Genomic DNA, 13,535 nt, shown 5'->3' on the forward strand with positions numbered 1-13,535 from the left:
TCTAACTTGCTCAAACCATGAAAATATTTTATTCAAAAGATGAGAAACAGTAAAGACATTAACATCACATATTACACAAAGAAAATTAAAATGAATAATTCACTTACTGGTATCCTTTTTCTACAATAAACATAACACAAAAGTAGATACTTAATAATTAGTAATACGACAGCAGAAAATGACAACAACTATAATGGCGACAAGGAAAACCGCTCCAACAGCAATGCCAACAATCAGAGCAATATTTGGTCCATCATCATCATCATCTTTAACTGTAGAATTATTGTTGCCATTATCTTTGCTTGTAGAAGTATTTTGGCTAACTTAAATAAAGAGTTGTGAACTTTGATAAATTTTATCAAACAGTCTTCTTGACGACCCCACCAAATTCAAACATTAATCAATAGCTTTTTAAATAGGTCTAGCAAATAGTTTGAAATAGCCAGAATGAAACAATGCGATATGCAAAAAAAAAATAAAATTCACAATACACACTAAAGTTAGTGTTAGGTCATACGTAAATTGATAAATTAATAAAAAAAATTTAAAAAACAAATGGTTAGACACACTCTCCAAGAATGATTGTTCCATATTAAAGAATTAAAGAAAAAAACGTTAAAAAAGTTACCGTTATTAGTGGGAGTGGAACTAATTGATGACGTAAAGGTAAACGTCATCGATGACGTAATTATCGACAGCGATAGACTGAATGAGCTTGATATAGGAGCTAGCACAATTACAAAAATTGTTCAAATGAGAATGATTCCAATATTGAAATTCCTTCAATATTGAAATGCGTGCCAAAAATCGTGAAAATTTGCTAGTTTAAAATTCCAGTCATTTAAGCAATTCACGCCAAGTAATCTATGTAAATTAATGTACTCTAGGCAATTTACGTTTATAAACACTTTAATGATTATACTGGGGAATACAGATGAGTTAAACATATTTTTACTGATAGTCATTGAAGAATATATATACATACGAAAAAATGTTATGGTTAATGCAGCATGCAGACATTGCCAGTCTTTGTTTTACCACACGAGCCAGTAAAAAGTTATGTAATCAGAGCAATCTTCGTTGTTTACTGAAATTTTATTGTTATAAGGGTATTCAAGTGCATTCAAGAAGTCTAATGCTACTTATAATAAGATAAACATCGGTCTTTCACCTTTTGCTACCAAGAAAGTTCGTACATAATGCAAAATAAAAGTCCAACAAGTGATAAACTGAGGTTCTTAATTTTACCTTCGTTAACAACAGTGAGAGGTTGAAAATCAGACCAATCATTTCCCAGTTTATTCTTTGCTTCACAACGATATGAGCCAGCGTTATTGAAGTTGACAGATTGAATGATGTATGTCTTTTGATTGCTGATAACTGCACCATTATGATGAATAATGAAGGTTGGCGGAGGAAAACCATCTGATACGCAGGATTTAGTCACACTTTCACCAATTTGTGGATTTATATTTGATATGATTATGTTCGTATTTCTTGGTTGATCTAAAATTTAAATTCAAAATTCTACGTATTTGACAATTTGAAAACTTTATTGCAAAAGTACTAAATATATAAGTTCGCAACTTACAATTCACTATTATTTCAATGGATTTTTCGTCAATGAAACGTGGATCATTAAAACTTTCAGCTTTACATTTGTAACTTCCACGATCATTTGGTGAGGCACCAGTGATTACTAAAGTCGCACTTTCAACTCCAAATCCACGAACTGTTGTGCTATCTTTATCAAACCATGTGACATTAGCAGGAGGGTTACCTCCTTCACCTCTACATACACATGACACATTGTCACCTTCATTCACAAACAGAGGAGATGAACAGTCAATCGACACTGTTGGTTTAACTGAAATTAAAGACAGAATCATAATAATAGTCATGATAGAAACAATAGGGTATTTATTTGTAAGCGTCAGTGAGACAGGGGTAAAAACCGGAAGAGGAATGTCGCATCTGTAAAGAATAAAATTTATTGTTGTATGTGCTGTGTATGTCAAACTTCATTTGAAAATAGTACTGTAAACTAATTTCTTACAGAATGAAGAAATATACCTACTTTCTTTGCTTAAAAAGACATCGTAGTCGCGACTACGAATTTTTTACAAAACATCGTACTCAGATTGATGACGGCTACGTGTTTTTGTTGTCGCAACAATGTTTTCGCGCCAAAATGACGTAAATCGTACTCGTAGTCTTTGCTAAAGCTCCCTATTATCGCAAAATTTCATTTGACTGCTCTCCTTATCTGAGTTGCTAATACACAATTTAATTCATACTTTTATAATCCACCAATAACATGGGCCACATGACGGCCCAAACAACCGCTAAATCTTAAAACACTAGTATGAAGCAGGGGCTGAAGGCATATGGAATTATGGAAAAAACACCGGCACACGCTATGTCGTTAACCATTTACGGTTGCACATCGTTTGAATATTTTTTAGTTCCCACAAACGATATACGCTGCACCCCCTGGTCTATTTTTATCTACAATTCTAACCCAAATACTGTGGTGTTGCAGGGGTGGACTGACCTGTTCATGACTTATTAGGAAAACTCAGAAAGGGGTACTTGTTTGTAGCAAGTAGCCATTTGTAAGGGGAGAGGCTGAAGTGCATGTGCTGTTATATCGAGTATAAGTTATTGACAGCTACTTGGCTATACCAAGTTAAGGCGAGAACTCAAATGAACTACATAACTAATAAAACGAAAAATAAGATTTTGAGGATTTTGTTCTTTGAGAACTGCATGATGTTCCCAGCACTAGGCTAGTCCATATCACTTGCTTGCACCATTGAACAAAATGTTTTGACGTAAAATACTATGCTAGAAGTAACAAAAAAGCTTTTAGGCTAACAAATTGTAAGAAATTGGGAAGTTTACTAATACACGTTGATGCTTTTGCATTTTGTCATTGTAGCAATACTATCTTTATCCTGTTGTACTTTAATAGGCTTGCCAGTGTTTTATTTACTATTTTCCGGAAAAAGGGCCAACGCAAAAGAGCATATGAATGCCTGGAGCACCGGGAAACTTCCGGGTGTCTTAATAGGCCAGTCTGCCTCTGTGATTTTGTAAATTTTTGGATTGCAAGCTACCTCACAGTCGCCATGCTGGATAATTTTAACAAAGGACTTTCCTTATTTACAATGTAAATTTCATCCAACATGGCGAGCATCCCATTTTTCTCTTACTCCCAGGGGGATGGTTGTAACCCACCAATAAATACGTTCGGCAAACTGCTTATATATAGCTACATTACTTTATAAACCATGCACAAGTAATGCCCTTCATGATAAAGTGGAGGAAACTCTGAACTTTCAAAGAACAGAAAATTAGTTATCCTGCTTTCTTTGTTTACTATAAAAATGGCCGTTGAGTTTGCAATTCAATTTTACAAAAGTGCTTACAAATAAAGAAACTAGATGTACACCGCACTTGACCAACATTTTAGATGAAACAACTCCATTAATTTGACATATCTGAGTGCGGTTTGTCAAGTAAGATGTCAATAAAAATAAAGCATTTCCGTTTATGCCATACAGTTTAAATTTATTTAGTAAAATTTTTACGATCAACAGTGTCGAAAGCCTTTTTTAAGTCAATGAACACAACAAGGTTGAATAATTTTTGTCAATATTTATATACCAGCTATTGGTACAATCTAGTAAGGCTGTAGCTGTTGAATGATGCTTTCGGAAGCCAAATTGGGAGTCACGTAGTAAGTGAAATTTCGTTAAGTGATCATAAAGTTAGTCGTATAAAATGCTCTCCATAATTTTGCTGACTGCCGGTAAAACAGAAATCGGTCTGTAGTTGGTTGGCAAATTTTTTTGGCCGTTTTTGAACAATGGAATAAGTCTAGCAATTTTCCAATTATTAGGAAAGTTACAAGATGTAATAGAATGGTGAAATACTAATGTCAATGAGTCAGCAATAATGGGCGCAGCTAATGGAAATTTTGTCAATACCAGTAGATTTTTTATAGGAGAGACTACATAACATTTGATAGTTTACTTTTGGTTACAGGTTGAAAATTTGAAAATTCCGATTTGGGATTTTTTATAAACTCTTGAAAGTTACAATTTAATGAGTCAAGTTTTTCAGTCAATTCAGACGCAATTTTTGAAAAATATAGATTGAAACCCTCAGCAATATCCTCGGTGTTTGTCAGATTGATGCCATCTATACTTAACTCATTGACATTAACCCATCTGTTTTGACTGCCCAATAGATGGTTGATTGTTTTCCAAGTCTCTTTTGGTTTGTTCTTTAGACCAGCAATTGTGCTTCCATAATAATTTTGTTTAGCTTTTCTCACTTCTATGTTAACTTTATTCCTTAGTTGCTTGAACATATTACAATCAGTTTCATTCTTGTTTATGATAGCTTTTCTCTTGAATGCATTTCTGTCAATAATAAGCTGTTTAATGTACCTTGTAACCCAAGGTACATTTTTGGATTTGATTTTCTTATGTTGTATAGGAGGTAAGCATTCAGTTGGGACTGAGTTGACTGAGGCATACTTCCATTGACGGTGTGCTTACTGTCGGAGCTACGTGACTTTCTTTGTGGGATTTATCGGGGAGATTTCCAAATCTATTTACTGGAGGAAGAGGATTAGTTGTTGGTTTTTGATGATTGGTCTTGGGTTGATTCTTAGGATTGACATCTATCCAAGCATTTTGATTGTTATCAAGGAGAGACAAGATTCGATTGTTGTCTTCTCTTAGCATGCTAATAAAAAATTTCAAATGGTCAATCTCGACTGCCATTTTCGCGTTGTCGACTAGAAGGACGGTTTTTTCGATATCATCGTTTTCAATTTTTCTTCTAAAATACGTTGACAATTAAGGATTTGGTCGACTTTACTTACATTATCGACGATGTCTAACTCTTCTGAAACAATTTTGTCTGTGCTGGGTAACGTTAAAACAAATGTCTCGACATCAAACATGTGTGCGCGAATATTTGGTTCTTTATCATTAGGTTCGATGCACTTTTCAATTTCTTTCGTCTTGTTTAAGTTATTTTTGGCATATCTTTCTGATGGAATATCTTTTTCTTTGGTTTCATGTGTGTTTGGCAATTTCAGAATCAAGCCTTTAACATCAGCATCTGTAAGCGTGGATAGACTGTTCTTTGTTCGGTGAGACATAATAGTGATATTACCAGTTGATCAATTGATATCAAATATTATACCACAAAAATCGAAAGTGGTATCAATAACTAATTTTTTGTCTTATACTCAAATGTAATAAAATATGTGATACAAGTGCTTGCACTTTAACATAGATTATTCAAATCAAAAGATACCCTATAATTTCCTTTTTAAATTAAAACAGAACAAAACAAGTCTTCGCATTTGTCTTCGCTCAACGGCTCAAGTATTTAGCTATAGGATTCCAGACTGCGGTCATATATCGTATAATTACGCCCGATGCTACAGCTACTCAGATTACATGAAAGGCTTGGATAACCCCGCTGCTAAGTTTAAAATAATTAATACAACTTACTTGCAATAGACACTTTAACAGATGAGCCAAAGGGATCAGGAGCGTTGATAGAAAATTTATAAACACCAATGTAACTTTGATTAACCTTTTTTAATATTAGAGTTGCAGGTTTATAAACTTCAACATCTAAACCAAAAGACTTAAGGACTGATGTACGATAATCTGGTTCTTCATCATCAATTATTGTTACAATTACTTGAGCTGCAGAAGAAGGAGTGTCAAATGTCCTAAAGGTCCAACTCCGAAAAAGAAAGTTTTCAATCTTATTTAATGTCCAAGTTATATTGTGAGAAGATCCAGGCAAAAATACAAATTTTTGACCATCATGTGGAGATATTAATATTCCTGAAATTGAAATTTAGCTAATATCTATGACTGATAAAAAGATATTTTAGGGAAAAAATACATCTTCTACTAACATAACAAAAGTAATTGATGTTCTTAATTCAGGTTCTATTTAAAAATTGTGAATAAAAAAATAAACTAATTAAATATTACTACAACAACAACTAAAAATACATCAAAAATCATTTAAGTAAAAAAAAGAAATGGATATTTGAAGTTAAATACCTTTGGCAAGACCAAGAAATGTGATCAATGTAACAGTCGAAAATACTAAATTTGTCTTAACCATTTTCACTAAAAAATTATAAGATGAATTTTAATGCTTATGATCTTTGAAAATAAAATCATGAGTTAACATGGTTAGTGCTGTGAAAATTCCAGTTTTTCAGCTGCAGCTTGTCAAGTCTGAACTGGTAAAAATAGTCGGCGCTGCGGCCCATCTCCGGTGTACAGAACTAAACATGGTGCATCAAAATAAATAGTAATTTCTACTCGTAAATGGGAAACATTTTGCGTAGCAATATGTTCCATTAATTCTACCACAGAAATATCTTTATCATTGCAATAAATTTTTTGTGTTTTAATTTGCTTTATAAAATAAAAACAGTAAAACATGTGCGCTGATTGGTCAAAGCCTGAGTTTGCATTAGCCTGTGTAAATCGATCGTAGCTGAACCTCAATCAATTAAAGAGATTTTGTGAGCCATTCACTAATACACTTTGTGGAAAATTAAAATGCAAACCTTGAAAATTTTATGCAAACCTCGGAGATCTTTATGAGAACGCTCAAGCAAGAGCAAAACCTGATTTGCACTGATCAACTCTTAAGTTCTCCAAAAGGTCTCTTCAGTTTACCTAAGCCTGTGCAAACATGGTAAACATTTTTCTTTCTTGAATTCATTGGGAAAGCATAGGATGAACATAAATACTGTTTCCAAAAGATTGTGAATCATTGGATACAATTACATCTCACATTACAATTATCATATGTGACCAGTGACATATCTTTAGTTCTGCTATGCAAATTATACACGAGTTCACTAGCTGTAAAAACAATAGATTTCAAACAAATGAACAATGACAATGATCTGAAATTTGCATAGCACAACCAAATTTGCAGGCTAACTTTCCTAATGTTCTTAACAGAATAAACTTGAAATTTAAATCATTTAACTATGCTATTAAAGACGATACACAAACTACAAAAAAAACATTGGTTATATATAAGGATTGACATTGCTTTAGCAAAATGAACTTTAGGAAAAGACAGTTAGCTGTACAGGAAAGTAATTTTGTGTAATTCGTAAATAATAGTGAACAGAAATTCTTCTCTTTTCAACCAAATTGCTTTAATTTTGAATGAATTTTTACCTTTTACTAACTGTTTGTAACTACTGCAACTGGAAGTTAATTTAGTTTTCAACTCGGTCCACAGAAAAGCCCACAAGCATAAATTTATTAGAGGATAAGAATTAATGTAGTTGTAAACTGTTTACGCATACTTTTACTATGTTTTAATGTTTTGTCAGTAGAATTTTCATACTATTGTCATTAAAGACTGTGTTGTGTATACTGTGCTGATGACTACCATACAATATAATCTAAGCATTAGCTCCACATAAACAAGACCCACCTATATAAGCCCAAGAAAGAAGGCATACAAAATTATATAAGTTCAAGGCTTATGGGCAAATGTTTACAGTATGATTCATGATAAAATATAGTGATTGTTAGGCCCATGCAGTGTGAAAATTAGCGGTGTGCAATGTGCAATTTGCACATCGTTTTAGCTAAAATGAAAACAATTGCACATCACTTTTTCAAACGACATGATAAAAACTTCTATTCAAACGGTACACGAAAAACACTGTTGTGAATCATATGAATTTGTTCACGTTTAAAAATATTAATTTAGCAATTAGCACTATATAATAATTAATGTAATATCGATTTGATTATGCCTCTAAAGAAACACTTTTGTCAAAAAAAAATTGCACATCGTTTTTTTTTTTGAACTAATTCGCACACTGGGCCCATGGAGGTAGGGTAACCCTACCAGAAGGGTTACATTAGCAAGCAAGTTACCCAACGTGAAATTGCTTTATATGTAGCATTTACATGTGTGCTAGGGTAACCCTGACGGTTAGGGTTTCCATATCAAATTGATAAGGTTAGCACAATAGTTGGATTATGATATTTTTATTTCATAAACCATAAAAATGTTTGAGATAAGGTAATCCCTTTCAGTAGGGCTATGTTCACATCATATCTACTCAACATATTTGCATATCAGGGAAAATAAATTGCTTCGCGAGCATAAAATTATACACAAGATGCACTACATGACTTTACAGAGACAAACAATAAAACTAGAGCCCATCCACCATCTACAAGGAAGTTGTCGAGATGGCAAAGAAGGTTGACACAGACCTGTCAATGGTAGAGTCACTCTACACAAAAAGATAGCCTTGCAAGTATGGTTACACTATTCCCATGTAAACAGGCCCTTATTAGTTTGGTAACTAAACAATACAACAGGAAGTACAGAAATATTTTCATAAATCAAAGAAGAAATGAATCCCAACATACTCATTTAGTATTTAATGTAGTGTTTCGTCTTGGTCTTTTAAAATTATGAAATTCAAAATGCATCAAAATTCTTAAAAAGTTTTGTTTGAAGCGACGTTAAGGTAAAGAGATCTTCATCAAAGCATATCAATACAAAAAGCTGTTGTATTTTAACGTATACACTTGTGCACCATATTATTGAAGGTTTTCTCGAATTCAGACTAAAGCCTGGGCCACACTATCGTCTATTTTGACGAAAACGAAAACGAAACGAAAATTCGTGCACGAAATGCATGCCAGACACGACGAAAAATTACAAGCATGTTTGCAAAGCCAAAACTTTTTTGGCCTATAAGCAAGCGGCGTTTTTGACAGATTAGAAAAAATGGCGATCTCTAAAAGAAAAAGATTACTTTTTCTTAAGAAAAAGTTACTGCTTTTAAAGTTGAAAACAAGCAACAGCAAACGTCGATACTGGATTCATCCAATTAATAAACGACGTGATCGTCTTGGACTATTTAACAACTTGATTAAAGAATTACGAGAGCCGAACAATGAAAATAGACACAAGGTTAAATAGTTGGAATGTTATTAAACAAAAAGAATGATAGCACAGCGCTATAACCAACAACTACAAACAATAACGACCTTATCTAACAACATTTGAGAAATTAACCTTCCACTCCTCTTCCTTGTAAACCAGACAAGTCTACTATAAAGCAAAGAGCCTTATACGCTACAAGTCCCGGGCTTGTGACCGGTATAGCAGAGTTAAAAGGTGAAAGGTTGATCATAGATTAATCAACTGAATATTCCTGCTCATTTTTTGTTTGGAAGCATGTTGAACAGTTCATATGGACAAAGCTCGAATTCCATATTAAATATCAGTAACATAATCCGGTGTTAATGTTAGACAATACATCATTGCCCTTCAGTGAAAGCATCCCGCTTTCCACTGGAAAAGAATGAATCTAATATCGATGTTAAACATAGATTCTTACAAGCATCAGTGATTATACTTGTGATTATACTTATACATATCGGCAAGCGGGATGCTTGTAAGAATCTATGTTTAACATCGATAGTAGATTCTTTTCCAGTGGAAAGCGGGATGCTTTCACTGAAGGGCAATGATGTATTGTCTAACATTAACACCGGATTATGTTACTGATATTTAATATGGAATTCGAGCTTTGTCCATATGAGCTGTTCAACATGCTTCAAACAAAAATGAGCAGGAATATTCAGTTGATTAATCTATGATAAACCTTTCACCTTTTAACTCTGCTATGTGCTCTGCTTTATAGTAGACTTGTCTGGTTTAAGGGAAGAGAGGAAGGTTAATCTCAAATGTTGTTAGATAAGGTCGTTATTGTTTGTAGTTGTTGGTTATATGAAAATAGACACATGAAATACTTGCGAATGACGACGACAAATTTTGACTACATTTTGGATTTAATTAGACCTCACATCACTAAGTTGGCACACATCTTAGAAAGTCTATTAGCCCTGATTTATCAAAACCTCTTGCCACTCCGCCATGTTTGAGTACAAAGTCTGATATTATTAGCCAATAGTATGCGTTTTCGTAAACGAAAAAGGTCAAAAGTTTAATTCTTCTCATATGCACGAAAACGAAATTTTCGTCGAGTTTTCGTTCAAAATTTTCGTTGCGGCAGTTTTCGTTCTGATTTTCGTCGATATGGACGATAGTGTGGCCTAGGCTTAAAACTTATTTTCTTTCACAAACACAATTTTAGTATTGGCTAATTTTAGTTTGAACTAAGAATTCTCGATAAGAGATTCGTTTCAATAGCGCCTGTCGAATGCCATGAATATTTACGCCAAAACTTTACAGCAAAACAATATTTTCATTCAAGACAACAAGGACAAGTACGTTTTTCCACTAAAAATACAGCAAAATGTAACATACCCATGTAATTTGGTTTTCTTCAGTGAGAATTTCAGAGAGACTCAATTTCCTGCTTCACAACGTATGACGTACGTGAAGTTATGTATGGCAAGCCAAACAAAAGTGTATCGAGAATTCCAACCACTTGTCGAGAATCATAAGTGACATATGAGAAGGCAAGCACGTGTTTAGAAAATCAACCATACGTCGAGATTTCTGACTGGCAAACTGGACAGCGGTTGCGAAACGTATATTATAAATACTTCGTGCCATCCATATAACATAACATGGTCTTCAGGAAACAATGGCTGAAGAAAAAACTACCGTGAAATTGGCACCACATTGGGCACCACAATCAACACAACATTCATCACATTATTCATCACCACATTCAACTAAAATTTATCATTCAAAATGATAAATGGAAAAATCGTCTTTAAAACACGTTTTCCATCAAATACAACAGTAAAAAACATTTCTTAACTGTTTATTACTATTTTACTATCCTTAACCATCACAAAGAAAGTATAAAAGTCAAAAAATTGAACAAAACACTAAACTTTAGGTTACAGTGTACTTTTCATTTCCCTTAATTAGCGTATAATTTAAAAACTACACGGTAGAAATTTTTTAAACTTGGCCAGAATATAGATAATTATATTGTCTAAAATATATCAAAAATCTGCAGAGTGCACAAAAAAATAAGTTGCAGAAAATCATCGGCAAAGTCGGATTACAAGTTTACGCGTAATATAATCTAATATAATTAACTTCCTATATCCAGGTAACTTTGCAAACAAAGGCCTATAAATAAAAAACTACACGGTAGAATTTTTTTAAACTCGGTCATATTGTAGATATTTTTATTGCCTAAAATATATCCAAAATATCGTAAAACAAGATTTTTTCGTTTTGTACTTTGCGGAAGTACTAACGTACTTTCCACTATGATACGAAACGGGCAACTTCTTAATCCACAGAAAACTCAGTGAAATGTCAATGAAATTATTTACAAATGGACTAATCAGTCAATTTTTGATAACATATTAAATGAACGGTGTGAGACTTAACACATTTCTTGAATAAATCGGCTAATTTACTCTTTTAAAATTATTTCCGGGTCCATGGTGTGCAAATATTTATTTCTTTGTTCATCGTCAAAATTGTATAAAGGCCAGTTAGGCCAATGAAGTTCATTTTCGTATTCTCACTATTTTGTGTAACATTGCATAGTACATGTTGTCTTTATGATTAAAACCATAGATATTATATATAAATTATAAAACATAATGACCGAAGAAGGTTGTATAACCAGACTACTGAACCAGACCCGAATACAAAGGATGGGGTGCTACTTCTTGGTGTGCAAGTGCAACCGCCATGTTGCATGATTTTAATAAAGGATTTTTCTTATTTACCACACATAATTCATCCAACATGGCGAGCATTTCATTTTTCTCTTACTCCCATAGAATTGATGCACACCCACCTCATAGTAAAAAAATATTTACAGCTGTTTCTTGGGTTGGGGATGCCCAGAGACCCATCTAGCTAAGACAAGACGAGACGAAACTAGACTAGAACACTAATTGTGAGGGAGGGTGAATATTCATGTACTAAGCTCTTTCCTGCTACTTTCTTTTGTTGGCGATTTTAATTTCAAAAGATATCATGGGCCGGTTGCACGAAGCCTAGATAGCAATTTTTTCAAACTTTTATAAAACCTTTTAAAAAGCAAAAAATATAAAATTCGAACTGAGCACTCACTGAAAAGTCTGAAATAAATATTGTTTCGAAGATTATAAAATTTCTTTGTCGTAAGTAAAATATAAACACCTTTTTTACAAATTTGAAAATTTTTGCTATCCAATGGATAGCGCTATCCAGGCTTTGTGCAACTGGCCCCAGCAGGGCAGTGCTGAATATATGAATATTCTCCTACCCTCACTTTATAAAAGAAAAATAAAAAAATGGAATACTTGCCTTTAGCCGATACTACAAGGTCAATATTAACACTAAGCTTCAAAGGATTGGACACAGCACTGGGGGAAGGCTTAGCCCACAACAGAATCTAACCAAAAGTTTTTGCCATTCTTTGCGAATGCTCCATTACTTAATAACTGCTGACTAAAATATCAAAGAAAAACATCTTTAGGCCTTTGAATGTAAATGTATTATAAAGTTAAAGTTATTGCTCTTGTTGTTTTAGCATTCAAATCGACAATGAAATATCAAAACGTTAACAATTTTATTGTTGCTCCCGAATGATGGAGGTTTTTGTACGTCTGGAGCATTGCGATATTAGACACTTGGGATTCTCCACTACATTTGTTTATATTTCAAGTATTAAGACGTTAAATTTTTTAAAGGTCCCCACATTTTTGAGGCTCTCTTTGTGTTGTCGTGTATTAAAATGAGACCACTGTATTGGCGCTCCATAGTAGATCACTAAAGGTGTTCTTAACTATCCAAATGGTCATCTCTTAACTAGATGGGTCTCAAGGCATTCCCTAATCAAAGACAAATTTTGAAATTTACGATTTAGGTTCATCAGAAATAAGATTTTGTGCTTTTTCAGGGCCTTTTCGTGATCCTTTTCTAAACAATTTGGTATACACAGGAAACAAGTCAGGAAGGCAGGTGTACAGTAAGATAAATAGAAAATACTTATTCAAAAACAGTATTACCATACACTGTTATCAAAAACAACTAATGAATGAGTCAGAATGACCAGTGTACTTTCCTATCAAAAAATGGCTTCCTTCTGGAAATCATAAAGTACTAGCAGCTCAAAGGGAGGAAAACATGCAAAATTCAAATCTTATCAGAAAATGTAAATGTTCGTAAAAGCACCATTGTGACTTTACAACATGGAAAATGTTTATAAACACATGTTTAGAATAAATTTATGATTTTCTTCAAAACAAATTACTGTTCTCATAATTTCTTCTTTCGTCGGCTATCTCGTACTCCGATTCATTATTTTTTTGCCAAGATTCATAATTATTATCTTCTATATTCCTTTTCGATATGTCCAGTTCTTCATAAGTTGTATCAACTGTGTCATCCTTTGGTCTCAATGATTGATAATTATCTTCTTTATTATTCATTTTTGATAAATCCAATTCTTGATAAGTATTATCAACAGAATTTTTCCTAACTTCAGATGGACA

The 13,535-nt window shown here is 33.3% G+C and overlaps 2 protein-coding genes across 3 annotated transcripts in view; both read right to left on the reverse strand.

The window, feature by feature from the left end:
• The window catches only part of LOC124451679 (hemicentin-2-like), a 140,802-nt gene that overhangs the window by 98,546 nt on the left and 28,721 nt on the right, over positions 1-13,535 (reverse strand). The gene's annotated exons all lie outside the window — the stretch shown is intronic.
• Positions 517-10,642, reverse strand: LOC124451701 (carcinoembryonic antigen-related cell adhesion molecule 6-like). Of its 2 annotated transcripts, XM_047002318.1 has the most exons (6): positions 10,384-10,642; positions 6,108-6,176; positions 5,538-5,882; positions 1,592-1,867; positions 1,249-1,506; positions 517-727 (listed from the first exon to the last, which is right to left on the reverse strand). In XM_047002318.1, the coding sequence occupies exons 1-6, from the start codon at positions 10,385-10,387 to the stop codon at positions 531-533; spliced, it is 1,149 nt and encodes a 382-aa protein (XP_046858274.1). In that variant the 5' UTR covers positions 10,388-10,642; the 3' UTR covers positions 517-530. The 2 variants fall into 2 exon arrangements, with proteins under 2 accessions (XP_046858274.1, XP_046858275.1); XM_047002319.1 differs by lacking the exon at positions 5,538-5,882 and having other exon boundaries at positions 10,384-10,641.

This window comes from Xenia sp. Carnegie-2017, unplaced genomic scaffold (assembly GCF_021976095.1).
Source record: "Xenia sp. Carnegie-2017 unplaced genomic scaffold, XeniaSp_v1 HiC_scaffold_24, whole genome shotgun sequence".
Lineage (NCBI taxonomy): Eukaryota > Metazoa > Cnidaria > Anthozoa > Malacalcyonacea > Xeniidae > Xenia > Xenia sp. Carnegie-2017.

What these genes read in the sequence shown, in the direction of transcription:
- LOC124451701 (XM_047002318.1), bottom strand. An exon ending in TGTTAAAGTGTCTATTGCAA is followed by an intron (nt 1,868 to 5,537) that starts GTAAGTTGTATT and finishes CTTTAATTTCAG; the next exon opens with TTAAACCAACAGTGTCGATT. An exon ending in CATTGAAATAATAGTGAATT is followed by an intron (nt 1,507 to 1,591) that starts GTAAGTTGCGAA and finishes TTTAAATTTTAG; the next exon opens with ATCAACCAAGAAATACGAAC.